The 19,686-nt window shown below is 44.8% G+C and overlaps 1 protein-coding gene across 4 annotated transcripts in view; it reads right to left on the bottom strand.

Moving 5' to 3' along the window:
• Positions 1-19,684, bottom strand: part of EIF2B3 (eukaryotic translation initiation factor 2B subunit gamma) — a 149,176-nt gene extending 129,492 nt beyond the window's left edge. The window contains exons 1-4 of one of the 4 annotated variants that reach the window (XM_070078588.1): positions 19,548-19,649; positions 19,092-19,215; positions 15,798-15,954; positions 10,930-11,075 (exon numbers count right to left, since the gene is read on the bottom strand). In XM_070078588.1, the coding sequence (XP_069934689.1) occupies positions 10,930-11,075; positions 15,798-15,945 (294 nt within the window). In that variant the 5' untranslated portion in view covers positions 15,946-15,954; positions 19,092-19,215; positions 19,548-19,649. Of the gene's footprint in view, positions 1-10,929; positions 11,076-15,797; positions 15,955-19,091; positions 19,216-19,547 lie in introns of all 4 variants that reach the window. The other 3 variants (XM_002715143.5, XM_008265354.3, XM_070078589.1) reach the window with 3 other exon arrangements.
• Between the last annotated feature and the right edge of the window lie 2 nt (positions 19,685-19,686).

Raw genomic sequence — 19,686 nt, 5'->3', positions numbered from 1 at the left:
TTGGGCCATCTTCTACTCATTTCCCAGGAACACCAGCAGGGAGCTGGACTGGAAGTGGGGCAGCTAGGACATGAACCAGTGCCCACATGGGATGCCAGGGCTGCAAGCAAATGCTTATCTGCTGTGCCACAATGTTGGCCCCTATTTTAGTTTTAAGATACTTTAAAAAAAAAAAAAAACTTAAAAATTTATTCATTCTGCTTGAAAGGCAGAGTTACAGAGAGGCAGAGACAGAGGCAGAGAGAGGTTTTCCATCTGCTAGTTCACTCCCCAGATGGCCACAACGGCCGGAGCTCTGTGGCACAGCACCAGCCCCAAGGTGCCTTAAGTTTAAGACCCTTCATCTAGGGCTGGTGTTGAGGCACAGCAGGTTAAGCTGCCATCTGCAAAGCTGGCATACCATATGAATTCCTGTTTAAGTTCCTGCTCTCTGCTTTGCTTCGCTAGCCAGCTCCCTGCTAATTTGCCAGGGAAAGCTGTGAAGATGGCTCAGGTACTCCGGCCCCTGCCACCCATGTGGGAGACCTGGGTAGAGTTCATAAAAATATATAAAGTAATACATGTGGGATGTACATCAAAAGAAAATAAGAGATACTGTATTTTAATAAAATATCTAAAAAAAAGGACATGGGCGGAAGAAACTTGGTGGTGATACAGACGAAAGATTTTCCACAGGTTGTTAAATGTTAAAGTTGGGTAACACTGGGGCCAGTGCTGCCCCCCAGCAGATAAAGCCGCTGCCTGTCATGCTGGCATCCCATATGGGTGCCAGTTCAAGTCCTGGCTGCTCCACTTCTGATCCAACTCCTTCCTAAAGGCCTGGAAAAGCAGAAGATGGCCCAAGTATTTAGGCCCATGCCACCCATGCAGGAGACCTAGATGAAGCTCCTGGTTTCGGACTGGCCCAGCCCTGGCAGTTGTGGCCATCTGGAGAGTGAGTTAGCAAATGGAAGATCTCTCTCTTTCTCTCTCTGCCTCTATGCAATTCTGCCTTTCAAATAAATAAATAAATAAATCTTAAAAAAAAAGTTCGATGACAGATGCATGGGCAGTACTCTATTTACTTTTGTACAAGTTTAAATTTCTGTAATAAAAAGTTAAAACAATAACTATATCTGATCCACAACTGGTGCTTAACAAATAGTAATTATTTCATTATTAATTGACTCTTAATAAACATTTCCTAACAGAATGAGTTCAGACAGATTGATTCATCAACAAAAATGAAACACTATTAGGGAGAAAATATGAAATCTAAGAATGTTTATATTATCAGTGCCAATTATAAGAATGGAGCTCACTCACCCAGGACTTGGGAGAATGAATGAATCAATAATCTCTTGATAAGTCAGAGAAAGAGATTTGAGCAGCTGAAATAAAAAGTGAGAACCAAAAAAAATCAGTAAAGTTGTGGAGTTAGATAAAGCAAAAAGTAGAAAAATGATACCAGAAGGATAAAACTAAATAAAATGTATGTCTTTCAGTTGAAAAAAAAAAAGTATTTTAGCAAATATGGTATCCAGCTTCACTATCCTATAAGCACACAGGATGGATTTTTGCATGTAAGAACCCAGAACTTTCAAAGGGAATGTCCTTATCTTACCTAAAATCTTACTGGAAACAGAAGGAATGTTTAGGTAGCTCTTTTGTGGGCACAAGGGAAGAGAAACAAATGAGCTCAAAGGGTTACTGCTTTTAAACCATGGCACAGCATACGTATACAGCTTTCTCTATTTTTATTTTTTCAGCTTTCTCCTTTAGAGAGACACTGATATCCCTCGGCAAACATTGACAAACTGTCTTCTTAGGCAGGTTGCCTCTCTCTCTCTCTCTTTCTTTTTTAAAATATTTATTTATTTATTTATTTGAGAGGCAGAATTACAGAGAGAGAGAGAGAGACGGAAAGGTCTTCCATCTGCTGGTTCACTCTCCAAATGGCTGCAATGGCCAGAGCTGGGCAGATCCGAAGCCAGGAACCAGGAGCTTCTTCCAGATCTCCTATGCGGGTGCGGGTGCCCAAGCACTTGGGCCATCTTCCACTGCTTTCCCAGGTCATTAGCAGGGAGCTGGATGGGAAGTGGAGCAGCCAGGACTCTGCAGGCAGAGGCTTAACCTACTGCCATATTGCCGGCCCCTGCCTCACTTTCTTCAACTGTTTTGAATTGCTTCTCTTACAAAGCTTATGTTTATCCCAGCTAGATAGTTCTGATTTTTGGCTTAGCTCAGGTTTTACTTTGTTCCCAAGATTTTTGGAAGCCTACTTACATTCCTCCACAGGTTAACTTTGTTGCCTTCTATTCCAGGTTGGAAAGCAAACTAAGAGCTAAGATTTCTGTAGGGAAAACCAAGCAAAGACAGCAAAGACTTGCTGTTCAAGTCACAGCGTAGAAAGCCTAGGGATAGGACTGCATGTAAGGGATGCTGTGTGGCCGGCGCCGTGGCTCACTTGGCGAATCCTCCGCCTGCGGCGCCGGCACCCCAGGTTCTAGTCCCAGTTGGGGTGCCGGATTCTGTCCCGGTTGCTCCTCTTCCAGTCCAGCTCTCTACTGTGGCCCGGGAGGGCAGTGGAGGATAGCCCAAGTCCTTGGGCCCTGCACCTGCATGGCAGACCGGGAGGAAGCACCTGGCTCCTGGCTTCGGATTGGCGCAGCGCACTGGCCACAGAGGCCATTTGGGGGGTGAACCAACAGAGGGAAGACCTTTCTCTTTGTCTCTCTCTCTCTAACTCTGCCTGTCAAAAAATAAAAGGGGGGGGGGATGCTGTGTAAAAGTAGAAAACAAAAAAGAAAAAGAAAAGAAATAGAAACTAAGTGAAAATGAGGAAAAGAAAAGAAACAGTGCAGAGGGAGGGGAAGGGGAAGGAATGAACAATCCAAGTCATAAGAGAAGGCAGTAACTTGGAAAACTGTCCTTTTGGTAGTTCAAGCCCCTAAGAGTTAAAGGAACTCATTTACAGGAGAATCCCAGTATCTCTAATTCTACGGTAGAGCAAAAGTAACATTTCTAAAATTTAGCAATTAGAGGGCAAAGAAAGTTTACACCTCTACCCTAAATTTTCAGACAGTAGCTAAAACAGGCACTGGGATGACCACTAAAAATCCTAAAGTCTTTGAAATAAAAACTACAGTGAGATACTATCTCACACCTATTAGAATGGCTATTATAGGGGCCAGCGCTATGGCACAGCGGGTTAACACCCTGGCCTGAAGCACCGGCATCCCATATGGGCGCCGGTTCTAGTCCCAGCTGCTCCGCTTCCCATCAGCTCTCTGCTATGGACTGGGAAAGCAGTTGAAGATGGCCCAAGTCCTCGGGCTCCTGCACCCGCATGTGGGAGACCCGAAAGAAGCTCCTGGCTCCTGGCTTTGGATCGGCGCAGCTCCGGCTGTTGCAGCCAATTGGGGAGTGAACCATCAAATAGAAGACCACTCTCTCTCTCTGCCTCTCTTCTCTCTATGTGACTTTCAAATAAATAAATAAATCTTTAAAAAAAAAAAAAGGGCTATTTTAAAAAAATATTGTAGGTAGTCGGCATCGTGGCTCACTAGGCTAATCCTCCGCATGTGGTGCTAGCACCCTGGGTTCTAGTCCCGGTCAGGGCGCCGGATTCTGTCCCGGTTGCTCCTCTTCCAGTCCAGCTCTCTGCTGTGGCCTGGGAGGGCAGTGAAGGATGGCCCAGGTCCTTGGGCCCTGCACCCCATGGGAGACTAGGAGAAGCACCTGGCTCCTGGCTTCGGATCAGCGTGGTGCGCTGGCCGCAGCGGCCACTGGAGGGTGAACCAAGGGTAAAGGGAAGACCTTTCTCTCTGTCTCTCTCTTTCACTGTCCGCTCTGCCTGTCAAAAAAAAAAAAGGAGGGGCCGGCGCTATGGCCTAGTGGTTAAGGCAGCCACCTGCAGTGCCAGCATCCCATAAGGGCACCAGTTCGGGTCCCGGGTGCTCCATTTCTGATCTGGCTCTCTGCTATGGCCTGGGAAAGCAGTGGAAGATGGCCCAACTCCTTGGGCCCCTGTACCCACATAGGAGACCTGGAAGCAGCTCCTGGCTTCTGGCTTTGGATCAGCCCAGCTCCAGCCATCATGGCCATTTGAGGAGTAAACCAGTGGATGGAAGACCTCTCTCTCTCTCTCTGCCTCTCTGTAACTCTGCCTTTCAAATAAATAATAAATCTTTTTCAAAAAATTGGAAAATAACAATTGTCAACAAGGATGTGGAGAAATTGGAACATTTGTTCCCTGTTAATGGGAATACAGAATGGTACTGTCACTGTAGACAATAGTATGGCAGTTCCTTAAAAAATTAAAATAAAGAGTTACCATACAATCCAGCAATTGTACTCCAGGTCTATATCCAAAAGAACTAAAAGCAAGACTCAAAAAGATATCTATACATCTACATTCACAGCAATAGTATTTATATTAAATGAATTACTCAGCCTTAAATAGGAAGGAAATTCTAGATGAACCTTGAGGATGCTATGCTTATAAATAAAAACTAGTCACAAGAAAGACAAATACTGGGCTCTGCCTCTTCCCAACTAGCTGGGGACTGTGGCGCTTCTGTGAGTGGGAGAAAGCAGGTTAATGCAGAACAACAATTATGAGGTGAAAAGAAGTTCTTTGTCCCTGCTGCTACATTTTCAGGCTCACGAGGAAATGGCAAGTAGCCACAGGGCAGATGCAAGACACTATTAAGGAAACACAGTACATGCCCAATGAATGCTGCCCTAGAAAAACAAAAATCTCACAATCATAGACGGGCTTAAACAATGTACAGATAAATGTACAGCCAGGATTGAAACTGGACTGCAATACCAGATTCCTCACCCAAGGCCAATTCATCTGCCTCCAATGGACCTCATTCCACTATAAGGCTGGGGACTTCAAAACCAGGAGAAACTGAAGAAACTTTCCAAACCAGTATATTCCAAGTCTTTTGATGAAGTTTCCTAATCCAGAAGAAAGTTTATTTCTGAGAATGGTGAGCCAGCAGACTTTGATATAAACCAGATGACAAAACCCATCTCTTGATTTCCAACAAAAATTCCACTTCCTTCTTAAGATCCCAGAGTTTGTCAGTCTTGCTGCCTGAGAGGATAACATCAACCTGAAGGTCATGGATCTTACAACCTCACTGACGTCACTTTTGGAACCAAGACCAAGGCCTGAGGAAGGAAGGGTGCAGGATGATGACACTTTTCCAGGAACGCTGTTCATCATCAGGGCCGGCTGATCCAAAGAAACTATCCAGTTGTTGAAAATCCATGGCTACTATAAAACTATATACCACCCTTAGAATATTTTTAGAATTTTTTTTCAAGCTAAAGATTTGGTTAAGAGTATGTTTCTGTGGTAGCCTTTTGACACTTCCAATTTCCAGATAAACTCTCAGGATTGGGTTGATCACAGTTTTTCACAGAAATTTTATAGGACCCATTCCTCTCCAATACATATATACAAGAGTACGTTTTTTAGTAAAATGCATGTTCATGTTATCTTAAAGCTTATAATTAGGATGCATTTAGGATCTGAAAAGCTCACTTGAAACTACTCATGCTACAGAATTATCAGGAAAAGTGCAAAAATTCAAAAGTGAAATAAGTAATTTTATCAGTTAAAAAATCTCATACTGAACTCATTCTGACTGTTTTAGTTTAGCATAACTAAAAAGTACAAGGTCCAAGCTGACTTTCATGTTACATCTAAACAGAAATGAGACAGAGACTAAAACACGAGAAATTCACTTCCTTGCATGTCACAGAATTCCATGTCATCTCTTTTTACCTTCAAAGAGGATGGGTATTACTGACAAAGACAAATCTCTATTTGAAAAAAAAAAAAAAAAGACATATATGATTTTACTTTATGAAATTCTTAAGACAAAGTCACAGAAAGTATGTAGCAAGCATCTGACAGTGTTTAGACACTGCTTGGGACACTAGCATCTCATTATCAGAGTGCATGGGTTCAAGTCCTGGTTCTACTTTCAATTCCAGCTTCCTGCTAGTGTTCATTCTGAAGGATTCAGATACTTGGGTCCCTGACCTCCACACAGGAGACTTGGATTGAGTTCCAGGCTCCTGGCTTTGACCTGGCTTGGTCCTGGATATCGCAGGCATTTGGGGAGTAAATCAGAGGGTGGAAGATGTCTCTTTTTCTTTCAAACAAATAAAAATAAATACATATATAAATTTAAAAAAATTTTTAAAGAAAGAATGGTGGTAGCTAAGGGCTGGGGGAAGGGTGAAGTCATTGTTTCATGAGTTTAGAGATTCAGTTTTATGAGATGAAAGTTGGGGCCGGCACTGTGGTGTAGTGGGTAAAGCCACTGCCTGCAACGCTGGCATCCCACATGGGTGCCAGTTTGAGTCCCAGCTGCTCCACTTCCAATCCAGCTCTCTGCTAATGCACTTAGGAAAGCAGCAGAGGATGGTCCAAGTACTTGGGTCACTGTACCCACGTGGAAGACCTGGAAGAAGCTCCTAGCTCCTGGCTTCAGCCTGACCCAGCCCCAGCCATTGTGGCCACTTGGGGAGTGAAATAGTTGATGGAAGATCTCTCTCTTTTTTTTTTTTTAAATATTTATTTATTGGCCGGCGCCGTGGCTCAACAGGCTAATCCTCCACCTTGCAGCGCTGGCACACCGGGTTCTAGTCCCGGTCAGGGTGCCGGATTCTGTCCCGGTTGCCTCTCTTCCAGGCCAGCTCTCTGCTGTGGCCCAGGAGTGCAGTGGAGGATGGCCCAAGTGCTTGGGCCCTGCACCCCATGGGAGACCAGGAAAAGCACCTGGCTCCTGCCATCGGATCAGCGCAGCACGCTGACCGCGGCGGCCATTGGAGGGTGAACCAACGGCAAAAGGAAGACCTTTCTCTCTGTCTCTCTCTCTCACTGTCCACTCTGCCTGTCAAAAAAAAAAAATTATTTATTTATTTGAAATTCAGAGTTACACAGGGAGAGGAGAGGAGAGGAGAGGAGAGGAGAGGAGAGGAGAGGAGAGGAGAGGAGAGGAGAGGAGAGGAGAGGAGAGGAGAGGAGAGGAGAGGAGAGGAGAGGAGAGGAGAGGAAAGAGAGGTCTTCCTTCGCTGGTTTACTCCCCAATTGGCCGCAACGGCCAGAGCTGTGCTGATCCGAAGCCAGGAGTTTATTCCCGGTCTCCCACATGAATGCAGGGGCCCAAGGACTTGGGCCATCTTCTACTGCTATCCCAGGCCATAACATAGACCTGGATTGAAAGTGGGGCAGCTGGGTCTCGAACCAGAGCCCATATGGGATGCCGATGCTTCAGGCCAGGGCGTTAACCCACTGTACCACAGTGCTGGCTCCTCTTCCTTTCTTTCTGTAACTCTACCTTTCAAATAAATAAAATAAATATTAAAAAAAAAAATGGAAGTTATGGAGTCAGAAGGTGGTAAATGTATAACATTATGAATATTTAGTATACTGAACAGTACACTTAAAAAAAAGTTAAGATAATAAACTAGGACCAGCATTACGGTGTAGTGGGTTAGGCTGCCACCTGCAACACCAGTATCTCATAAGGGCGCCAGTTTGAGTCCTGGCCTCTCCACTGCTAATCCAGCTTCCCGCTAACGTGCCTGGTAATGCAGCAGAGGATGGCTCAAGTCTTTGGGGCCCCATACCCATGTGGGAAACCTGGATGAAGCTGCTGGCTCCTGGCATTGGCATGGCCCAGTCTTGGCCATTGCAGCCATTTGGGAAGTGAACCAGCGGATGGAAGCTCACTCTCCAGCTCACACTGTCTCTCTTTTCTCTGTAACTTTGCCTTTCAAATAAATAAATATATTTTAAATGATTATTTAATTTTAAAAAATGGTAAACTTTGTTATGTGAATTTTACAATTTTTAACAATTGGCCGGCACCGTGGCTCACTGGGCTAATCCTCCACCTTGCGGTGCCGGCACACCGGGTTCTAGTCTCGGTCAGGGCGCCAGATTCTGTCCCAGTTGCTCCTCTTCCTGGCCAGCTCTCTGCTGTGGCCAGGGAGTGCAGTGGAGGATGGCCCAAGTGCTTGGGCCCTGCACCCCATGGGAGACCAGGAGAAGCACCTGGCTCCTGCCTTCGGATCAGCGCGGTGCGCTGGCCACAGCGCGCCAGCCATGGCGGCAATTGGAGGGTGAACCAACGGCAAAAAGGAAGACCTTTCTCTCTGTCTCTCTCTCTCACTGTCCACTCTGCCTGTCAAAAAATAAAAATTGAAAAAAAATTCCAAGCTCCCTAATAAAGTTGGCTTCTGTCCCAGAAAAGAATTTTTTCATTAACATAGTGAAATTCCCTGTATCTCCTCTAAATAAATAAGCAGTTGCACTCCAGAAAGTAACACATCCAATAATTATGGAGCCTCTACTCTAATCTAAGGCATAGGAAAGCAGAAAAGGAGGCCATAAAGTGAATGGAAATGGCTATAAAGAATAAAAAGACATAATATTGCTTTAATTTTCAGTAGAAATGATGATATATACAGAAAATAATAAAAGAATACAATTTAACAGAGACACAAGTTATCAAGTCAAATACAAAAAACAAAAACAAACAAACAAAAAAAACCTGGCTGGCACCGCTGCTCACTAGGCTAATCCTCCGCCTTGCGGCGCTGGCACACCGGGTTCTTGTCCCGGTCGGGGCGCCGGATTCTGTCCCGGTTGCCCCTCTTCCAGGCCAGCTCTCTGCTGTGGCCCGGGAGTGCAGTGGAGGATGGCCCAAGTGCTTGGGCCCTGCACCCCATGGGAGACCAGGAGAAGCACCTGGCTCCTGCCATCGGATCAGTGCCGGCCGCGGCAGCCATTGGAGGGTGAACCAACGGCAAAAGGAAGACCTTTCTCTCTGTCTCTCTCTCTCACTGTCCACTCTGCCTCTCAAAAATAAAATAAAAAAAAAATTAAAAAAAAAAAAAACAAAAACAAAACAAAACAAAACAAAAAAAACCTGTATTTCTATTCCAAAGTAATAAACAATGGAAAAATAGACTTCAAAATTCCAGTTATGATATCATTAAAAACATTTTGCTAGAAATAAAACAAATTTACCAAGACATGTTCAAAACATCCAGAATGAAAATTATTAACACTGTTGAAAGAAATTAAAGGAAACTTAAACATATATACCATTTTAAAGAAATGCAAAACTCAATAATAAGATGTCAGATCTCAAATTGATCTACAGATTCAATGCACTTCCAACCAAAACCCCAGAAAGCCTTTTTGTATAAACTGACAAGCTTGTTCTAAAAGTTACAAGTACCTAGAATAGCTGACAGCTGATAGTACCAGGGGCTGACATTGTGGCACAGCAGGTTAAATGGCTGCCTGATGCTAGCATTCCATATGGGTGACAGTTGTTTTTTTTGTTTTTGTTTTTGTTTTATCTATTTGAGAGGCAGTGTTACAGGTAAAGAGAAGGAGAGAGAGGGGTCTTCCATTCTGCTGGCTCACTCCCAAAATGGTCAAAATAGCCAGAGTTGGGTTGATCCAAAGCCAGGAGCCAGGAGCTTCTTCCAGGTCTCTCCAAGTGGGTGCAGGGGTCCAAGCATTTGGGTCATTTTCCATTGCCTTTCCAGGCCATTAGCAGAGAGCTATAGAGCAGCCAGGACACAAAACTGTGCCGATATGGGATGCCAGCACCACAGCAATAATCACAGAAGCAAACGTAATTTGAATTTCACCAACATGTAAAACTTCTGGTCAACGAAAGATATTAAGAAAGTGAAAGGGCAAGCCACAGACAGGCAGAGTGAACCAACGGATAGAAGACCTCTCTGTCTCTCCTTCCTCGATGTGTAACTCTGACTTTCAAACAAATAAATAAATCTTTAAAAAAAAAAAAAGAATTTGTCTAAAGGCCTGTGCTCTGGCATAGCGGGTTAAGCTGCCATCTGCAGTGCTGGCATCTGCTGGTTCAAGTCCCAGCTGTACCACTTCTGATCTAGCTCCCTGCTAATGCACCTGGGAAAGCAGTGGAAGATGGCCCCTTTACCCATGTGAGAAACCTGGATGAAGCTCCTGGCTCCTGGCTTCAACCTGGCCAAGCCCCAGCTGTTATGGCCATTTGGGAAGTGAACTAGCAGATGGAAGATCTCTCTATGTCTCTCTCTCCTGTCTCTTCCTCTCTCTGTGTACCTATTTCAAATAAATTAATTAATTTAAAAAAAAAAAAAAAAAAAGGAAAGAAAGCAAGCCAGTTGGAGACCTGGCTGATCTTCTGATCAAGTTCCTTGCTAATGTGCCTTGGAAAGTAGTGGAAGATGGTTCAAATATCTGGGGCCCTGTCGCCCATATGAGAGACCAGGATGGAGTTCTGGGCAGCCCCAGCTGTTGTGGCGAATTTGGAGAATGAACCAGTGCATGGAAGATCTCTTTCTCTGTCTGTCTCTTCCACTCTCTGTCACTCTGCTTTTCAAATAAAAATAAATCTTTAAAAACAGAAAGAAAGAAAACCATTAACTATACCAACTGAAGTCTAAATCTTTACTAATAATCAAACCAAAAACACTTGAAGAGTATATGAGCAACAAAATACGTGATCTAAAGTTTCATAAACTGACTGGGAAAATACAATATTATTTATCTTCAATAAACAATAAAAGTCAGGGCCGGCACTGTGGTGTAGCGGGTAAAGCCACTGCCTGCCCTGCCGGCATCCCATATGGGCCTCAGTTTGAGACCTGGCTGCTCCACTTCTGATCCAGCTCTCTGCTATGGCCTGAGAAAGCAGTAGAAGATGGCCCAAATCCTTGGGCCCCTGCCCTCGCGTGGGAGACTCGGGAGAAGCTCCTGGCTCCTGGCTTCGGATCGGCGCAACTCCAGCCGTTGCAGCCAATTGGAGAGTGAACCAGTGGATGGAAGACCTCTCTCTGCGTAACTCTGACTTTCAAATAAATAAATAAATCTTAAAAATAAAAGTCAACAATTTTTACCTTAAGTTTTGGATATATGTAGCGCAGAGAATCTGCAGTTCCCATGTCAGCCTCATCAGGAATACATACAATATCTGGCTTCATTTTCATCTTGAATTCTGCACATAGAGCCTTTTGGACATCTTTGGTTGTAACCACAATGACTTCTATAGCATGTAAGGAAAAAAAGAAAGAAAAACACAAAAGCTCATTCATTTAGAAAATGGTTTCACTCTTTCAATTAGATTTGGTCTATTTCTGCATATAATAATAGCTGCTATTATTACTGAGCATTTTTAATGTGTTTACATGCATCCTCTCAATTCTTACAATGTCATTTTATAAACAGGAAACTTGGGGGCCAGTGTTATGATGCAACATGTTAAAATTGCTGCCTGTGACACTGGCATCCCATGTGAGCACCAGTCCAAGTCCCAGTTGCTCTACCTCTGATCCAGCATCCCTGCTAAAGTCCTGGAAAAGCAGCAGATGTCCCAAGTACTTGGGCCCATCACCTGTGTGGGAGACCAGGATGGAGTTTCTGGCTCCTGCTTTCATTCTGGTCCAGCTCTGGTTATTACAGCCATTTGGGAAGTGAATCAGCTTATGAAAGATTAATCTATTTTTGTTGCTCTGCTTTTCAAATAGATAGATAGATAGCTAGATCTTTTAAAAAACCCATACAAATGGGGTCACATTTCAAAAAAGAGCTACCATCTCCTACCAGGAAACCACCAGTGATTACAACGGACTCTAATAAGAGGCAATTTTCACAAATTAGATGTCTTTACTTTATCCATGTAGCTATCAACCAATGAGAAAACGAGGTTTTGTCATGGACATTTGGTGATACACTGTAACCCACTACAATATAGCACGTGGTGCTAATGTTGGAGAGCTGATTTTAGTATCTCTTTAATAATTATCACTCAGACCATGATACTGCTCCAGATCACAATTATCCCTTCCTTTTACTGAATAATTTTTTTCTATTTTCATCCTTTATTTTCTTTCATCCTCTCTTTCACATAATTTAACTTCCCCTCCTTTCTTTCTTCTCTCCCCAGTCTGCTTTCTTTTAGTAATTAACTTGCTCATTCATCCAACAAATGCAAATAGTTTAATATATAAAGGACAAATAGCACTGAGAATTCAGAAATTAACTCAACATGGTTCCTATTCTCAAGAAACTTAACATGGAAAATTAGATAAGAAAGGATTAACTAAGGAAGATTTCTTAGAAGAGGTGGCCTTTGAGGTAGGCCATGATAAATTCAAGTCCCACAAACTTTCCTTAAGTACCTGTTGTATGTAAAATGCTGACATTAGGAAGATGAATTAGGCACAGTTCCTGCTCTTAGGAGATCACAAAATCTCTCATGTCACCAAGTTTAGTATAGAACAATCCTTGAAAGGTGCTATGATAGAAAAATAAAGTATGATAGAAGCAAAGTGGACAAGGCAAGTCACGCTGTTTGGGATGCTGGCAAGGTGATATTCCATAGGTTAGAGAGGACATTTTAGGTACAGAATGAAGGAAGTAACTGCAAATATGGGACAATCAGTCTATCAATTGGCTCACGATTCTTCTTTGTAGAGGGAGACATCAGCTAAGCAGCAGAGTGAACATTTGGTACAGTTAAGATACCATTTGGAATGCCTGCATCCGATATTGGAGTGCTTGGCCTCTAGGCCCAGCTCTGCTTCCAATTCCAGCTTCCTGGAAATGTGCACCCTGGGAGGCAGCAGGTGATGGCTCAAGTACTTGGGTCCCTGCCATCCACAGGGAGACCTGGATGGAGTTCTAGATTCTTGGCTTCAGCCTGGCCCAGCCTCAGCTGTTGTTAGCATTTGAGGAGTGAATCAGCAAACAGAAAACCTCTGGCTTTGAAATAATCAAAAGTTAATTAACTTTTAAAAGCTGGGGCTGGTGCTGTGGCATAGCGGGTAAGGCCACCATCTGCAGTGCTGGCATCCCATATGGGTGCTAGTTCAAGTCCCCGCTGATCCACTTCTGATCCAGCTCTTTGCTATGGCCTGTGAGAGCAGTGGAAGATGGCCTAAGTTCTTGGGCCCCTGCACCCGCCTAGGAGACCCAGAAGAGCCTCCTGGCTTCGGATTGACTCAGCTCCAGCAGTTGCAGCCATCTGGGGAGTGAACTGGAGAATGGAAGACATCTTTCTCTCCCTCCCTACCTCCCTCTCTTTGCCTCTCTGTAATTCCGTCTTTCAAATAAATAAATGAATCTTTAAAAAAAATGCTAAGTAGGGCTATGTTAACTTCCCTTTATAAAATAATAAACAATATGAAATGAGTGAACACAGCTACCAAACTCCAGATTTTGCATTTAGTAGCTACCCCCTAAATTTTGATTGAGCCTCAGTGAGGAATCTTCCATGATGTAGGTATTAAACACACCACAAAAGCGCACTCCCAAATGTGAACCAAAGATACCTAGTAAAAGTAAAAGGCAAAGTCACAGGTGAAAAAATCCATAAAACTTACTAAAGTCTGATTTTTTTAAGACATAGAGATCTTCTACCTTCTAGTTCACTCCCCAGATGTTGCAACAGCTGAACTGAGCCAGGCTCAAGTCAGCAGCCAGGAGCTTCATCTGGGTCTCCCTGGGTAGATGGCAGGGTCTCCTATGTTTGGATCATCTTCTACTGCTTTTTCTAGTCCACTGCAGGGAGCTGGATCAGAAGTGGAACAGCCAGGACTTGAACCGGCACCTATATGGAATGCCAGTGGCACAGGCAGTGGCTTTACCCCACTATGCCACAGTGATGGTCCCTAAAGTATGACATTTTAAAGTATATCAAGTGTGTCACAATCTCCTTCACCTGTGAAACTGAGCTCTAAAAAGAAAATCTCTTCAAAAACATTTCTTTCAAAACAATTTATTTATTCATTTTCATTTTTATTTAAAGACAGAAAGACAGGCAGACAGATCTTCCACTGGCAGATCCACTCCCCAAATGCCCACAACAGCCAGGACTGGGCCAGGCCTAAGTCAGCTGCCTAAAACTATATCCAGGTCTCCCATGTGGATGGCAGGGCCCCAGGCACTGCAGCCATCTGTTGCCTTCCATGATGCACCTTACCATGAAGCTGGATTGGAAGCAAAAGAGCTAGGTCTTGAACCAGGCACTCCAATATGGGACACAGGCCTCCCAAGTGGCAACTTAACCACCGAGTCATGTGCTTGTGCCCAGAACGTATCTATTAACAACAATGTCATTTTGTCTACTGCACAGAAATGTGCATGAGTCTGTCTCAGGAAGGTAAACTCTCATGAAGAATAAACACTGGATCACAAGACTGGGAACAAAGGATCTGGTACTCTAATTTATCATATCCAATATGCACTCTGATTTGTTCTAACTATAGGATACCTCAAATTCAATGTGGCCAAAGATGAGCCCATTATATTTTTTTTATTTTTATTTATTTGACAGAGTTAGACAGTGAGAGAGACGGAGAGAAAGGTCTTCCTTCCATTGGTTCACTCTCCAAATGGCCGCAATGGTCAGAGCTGCGTCAATCTGAAGCCAGGAGCCAGGTGCTTCTTCCTGGCCTCCCATGAGGGTGCATGGCCATTTTCTACTGCTTTCCCAGGCAATAGCAGACAGCTGGATGGGAAGAGGAGCAACCAGGACTAGAATCAGCACCCATATGGGATGCCGGCGCCGCAGGTAGAGGATTAACCTAGTGCGCCATGGCACCGGCCCTGAGCCCATTATATTAATTCAAACTTGTTCCAGGTTGGGCGTTGAGATATATAGTGTGTTAAGTTGCTGCTTAGTACACCCACATCCTATATTGGAGCACCTGGTTTGAGTCTTGGCTACTCCATGCTTCTAATCTAGCCTCCTGCTAATGCCCCCGTGAGGCTACAGATGGTGGCCTAGTACTTGGGTTCCTGCCACCCACATAAAGCCTTGGAGTTCCCAGCTCCTGGCTTCAGCCTGCTCTAGCCCTGGTTGTTGCAGGTATTTGAGGGATGAACCAGTAGATGTCAGTCTCGCTTTCAAATCAATCAATCAATACATCTTTTTTTTTTTTTTTTTTTTTTTTTGACGGGCAGAGTGGACAGTGAGAGACAGAGAGAGACAGAGAGAAAGGTCTTCCTTTGACGTTGGTTCACCCTCCAATGGCCGCTGCGGCCTGCACACTGCGCTGATCCGATGGCAGGAGCCAGGTGCTTATCCTGGTCTCCCATGGGGTGCAGGGCCCAAGCACTTGGGCCATCCTCCACTGCACTCCCTGGACACAGCAGAGAGCTGGCCTGGAAGAGGGGCAACAGGGACAGAATCCAGCACCCCGACCAGGACTAGAACCCGGTGTGCTGGCGCCGCAAGGCGGAGGATTAGCCTAGTGAGCCACGGCGCCAGCCTCAATCAATAAATCTTAAACACACACACACACACACACACAAAACCTATTCCTTGTCTCATATTCCTTTTCCTAGTTAATGGCATCATTATCTACTCAGTCACCTATGCAGAAAATAAAGAGATCTCTTCCTAAAAGACTTTAAGGTTCTGGAAGTTAGGGTCTGAGCTGCCTTTTTGATTTTGTGCCCCTGTATTTCATATATTACTTGGAACATAAAAGATTCTCAACAAGCAATGACTAGGAGGCACTCAGATTCCTAATCTACTCTTTCTGATATCATGTCAGTGTTTACCTCGGGTCATTGTGAAGACCAGCTATCTTCTCAATAGCAATAGAGTATAGCTATGTTCCTGATGTAAAAGGGCCAGTCTCCAGACAATTTTGAGTCTTGTCTTCATTCATTCATCCTCTCTTGTCCTCATAATGCTGACAAATCTTTGGGATCAAACATCCTAAAAGTTTTATGAGTACATCTCATTGTCACAGCTCACCTTCAAATCCAACACGCTCAAGCAAGTTCAATGGGTACCAAATTAAAGGTTTGTTCCCAACTGGAAGCAGAGGTTTGGGAATGCTGGAAGTCAGGTCTGTCATCCGAGATCCCCCACCAACTGCCATCACTACTGCTTGAAACTCCATTTTTACAAACTGGAAGCACAGAAAAAAACAATGAACAAAAAAAGATATAGCAAAAGTCAAAGTGCTAACACAGTACTAACCATTTTTATCTATGGTACTCATATCCACTTACATCAAATGCATCACTTCCAATTCTATCTTTTCATTCTCTTTAACCAACACATACCCTCAGCTCCATCCTTGGTAAAAGTAGGCAGATATGATTGAAAAAAAAAAAAAAACCGGCCTTGCTTTTGATTTGTTCATAATTAGAAGACAAATTCAGTAAATTATAATATACTACCTTTAGTGCCATGGCAGAGATACATCCAAGCTGCAGGGGGAATACAGGGAAGGGAAAACCTAAATCTTCCTAGAAAACACAGGGAAGGTTTTACAGGAAGGCAAGGCTTGAGCTGATTCTGAAGAAGTAACAGTTTATCGAGTAGGCTTCTGACAGGTGAAATTGCTGAAAACATTTAAAAATGTATGACTTAAATTACCAGCAGAAACATAACCATGGTAGCCTTCTGAAAAGTAGGAAATGACCTTAAGGTGCCTCCAACAATTTAGCCATCTGCTCTAGTCTTCTCATTACCCCTAATTTTTTTTTAAGATACATTTTTTGAAAGTCAGAGTTACAGAGAGAGAGAGAGAGAGAGAGAGATCTTCCATCTACTGGTTCACTCCCAAGTGGCCCCAATGGCCAAGGCTGGGCCAGGCTGAAGCCAGGAGCTTCAGTTGAGTCTCCCGCATGGGTGGCAGGGGCCCAAGCACTTGGCCATCTTCTGCTGTTTTGCCAGGCCATCGGCAGGGAGTTGGATCAGAGGCAGAGTAGCCAGAACTTGAACCAGCGTTCATACGGGATTGCCGGCATCACAGGTGGTGGCTTTATACTCTACACCACAAAGCCCCAACATTACCCCTAATTATAAACTCAAATGTGGGTTTGTATCTGAACTATATTTGCAGAACCCAATTACAGAAAAAGACAAAATTTTTAATTCCTTTTATCAAAATCAAGGTAATAAATTGATTTTTGCAGTTACCACAGAACATAGGCATGGTAAAAGATCACAAATCCATATTGACTGAAACTGAAAGGAGCCGGCATCATGGCACAGTAAGTTAATCCTCTACCTGCAGATCTGGCATCCCATGTGGGCGCTGGTTCTAGTCCCAGCTGCTCTTCCTCCAATCCAGCTTTCTACTGTGGCCTGGGAAAGCAGTAGAAGATGGCCCAAGTACTTGGGCCCCTGCACCTGCATGGGAGACCTGGAAGAAGCTCCTAGCTCCTGGTTTCGGATTGGCGTAGCTCCAGCTATTGCAGCCAACTGGGGAGTGAACCAACACAAGGAAGACCTTTCTCTGTCTCTCCTTCTCACTGTAACTCTACCTCTCAAATAAACATAAATAAAATCTTTAAAAAAAATAAACTGAAAGTATTCTGATTTGATTTTTATTTTAATAAGAGTACAAAATGGGGAGCCAGCATTGTGGTGTAGTGAGTAAAAGCTGCCGCCTGCAATGCCAGCAATCTAATATGGGTGCCAGTTCAATTCCTGGCTGCTCCACTTCCAATCCAGTCCCCTGACAGTGTGCCTGGGAAAGCAGCAGAGGATGGCCCAGGTGCTTGGTCCCCTGTATGCACGTGAGAGAACTGGAAGAAGCTCCTGGCTCCTGGCTTCAGCCTGGCCCAGCACTGGCTGTTGGGGAGTGAACCAGTGGATGGAAGATCTCTGTTTCCATGTAACTCTGCTTTTCAAATAAATACATCTTTAAAAAATGTAATATTCAGAAAAAGGAAATTTATTCAACACCAAATTGGCAAATAATGTACTTTTACCAAAATTATAATCAGTCCTAGGCTCCATACATCAATATCTTGGCTATAGCACTTAACGCTGAGGACATTCAAGGCACAAAATGATGTCTCACTTGCAATATTTACTGTTTAGATATGATCATTTTTATTCCAGCCAGTATTACCTCTGATGGAATTAAACTTCAATTTGGCATTCTATAACTTTAATCACATCAGATATTATTAAAAGTTTTGTGGACCCTTAAGAGTCAAAACATCTGAGTTTGAGTTCTAGTTCTGCCACTCAAAGATGGTGTGACTGGGGTGGGGAGGGTCTGCCATTAAAACTCCCAGTGTCCTCAGTCCCTAGAGGGAAGGCTAGTGTTAAGTTACAGATCCCAGAGCCAGGCCGCCTGAGTTTCAATTCTAGCACTACCATTTATTAGCTGTGTGAACTAGGGCAAGCTCCCTAACTTTCCTGTGCCTCATTTTTTTTTTTCATTTTATAAGATAGAGATAATTACAGTTTCTACTTCACAGAGTTGTTGTTAGGATTATGCTACTTGTTCTACATAAAGTACATAAAATAATGTCTCTCTCAGGACAAGCACCATGAGTATTTGGTATTATCAGACAGAGGCTAGATCAAGGAAAGCCTCTTGTGCCAGCTGAACCATGCTGTTTCAGAATTCTCCCTGCATTGCTGTTCTTGCTCCCCAGGGATTCTTTCTCCTGTACCTGGATATCAACCACTAAACTTTTAAGGAATCATCTTGCCTCCGAAGCCACTGCTAACGCTTCCAAGTCCTCTGGTAGAAGCGACTCCTTCCTCCTAGAAGCCTCTCCTCTACCGTGAACAGATTGCCTCCAGCCTGTACAGGCTGCACCGTACATACATACATGTTTAAGAGTCCACTTAAGAACGGCATTCTTAAATGTCTACTTGAGAGTTCCTTTAAGGAAAGAACTGCGTGAGCCCCATCACTGTATTCTCATTCAGATGCCAGGCACTCAATTACTGTTTCTGAAGTGAGGCTCTGTGAACCTCGCAAGAGCTCTGTGTAAGCGCTCAGTTCCGACTTGCGCAGAGGGGCACTAGCACCCGGGCCACTGGCCACTGAGGCTTCCCTCAAGGAGGCTGCGGGTGAAGAAAGGTAGCCTAGGAATCAAGAACAGGCATCACGAGCAGAACTAAGCGTGACATCAGGCAGACGGTCAAGTCTCTCGGTATCACTGCCAGGCCTCTGGGTGCCGAGAGTCCAGGAAAGGCGTCTCGCTCGCTGGCCGCCCGAGCTTTCCAAAGGGCTTGCGAGGCGTCTCAGGCACGCCTGGATCTCGGCACTCGCTGCCTCCCGCGGCTTACCCAGAGAAGCACGGTACATCCTCCTAACTTGCCTGCCAGCTCGCTGTCCGCTGCCCGAGCGCAGGGGCCGCCCTCTATTCCTCTTTGTAGTTCACTGCCCTGCACCCAAACGACCAAAGGCAGCCTGAGGAAATGAATGAAGGGCCAAAGTGAGAGCCCAGCCACGGTAGTACGGGCGTATGGTCCCGGTCCCGGGTCTGGTGCTTGCTCATCCTGGCTAGGAACAAAACCTCCCCTCCCCGAAATTCGGTCCCGCTGTTGCACATGGTGCTTGGCTCGGATTTTCCCAACCTCCCCTGTAGCTCAGACACTTGGCTCCCCGGCCGAGGCGAGCAGGGACTTGGGCTGGCGACCTCGAGACTCGACATCCCCCCCTCCGCGTTCCCTTCGGTTCGGCTCGGCGAGCCCGCCTCCCTCAGATGAAGAAGGGCCTCTGGCCCTCACGGCGCTGCTCACCCGGGTTAGCCAGCTCGTGCGCGGCCTGGGAGGGCAGAAAGCGCAGCTGTACCTCAGCTCCCGGCGCGCAGCCACCGCTCCCAGCACTCACCACGCCGCCTCTGACTGACAGCCTAAGGGCGCAGGCGCGCGATGGCCG

Source organism: Oryctolagus cuniculus, chromosome 7 (genome assembly GCF_964237555.1).
Source record: "Oryctolagus cuniculus chromosome 7, mOryCun1.1, whole genome shotgun sequence".
Classification (NCBI taxonomy): Eukaryota; Metazoa; Chordata; class Mammalia; order Lagomorpha; family Leporidae; genus Oryctolagus; species Oryctolagus cuniculus.
The sequence above is the reverse complement of the archived record's forward strand: the minus strand, read 5'-3'. Positions and strand labels throughout refer to the sequence as shown.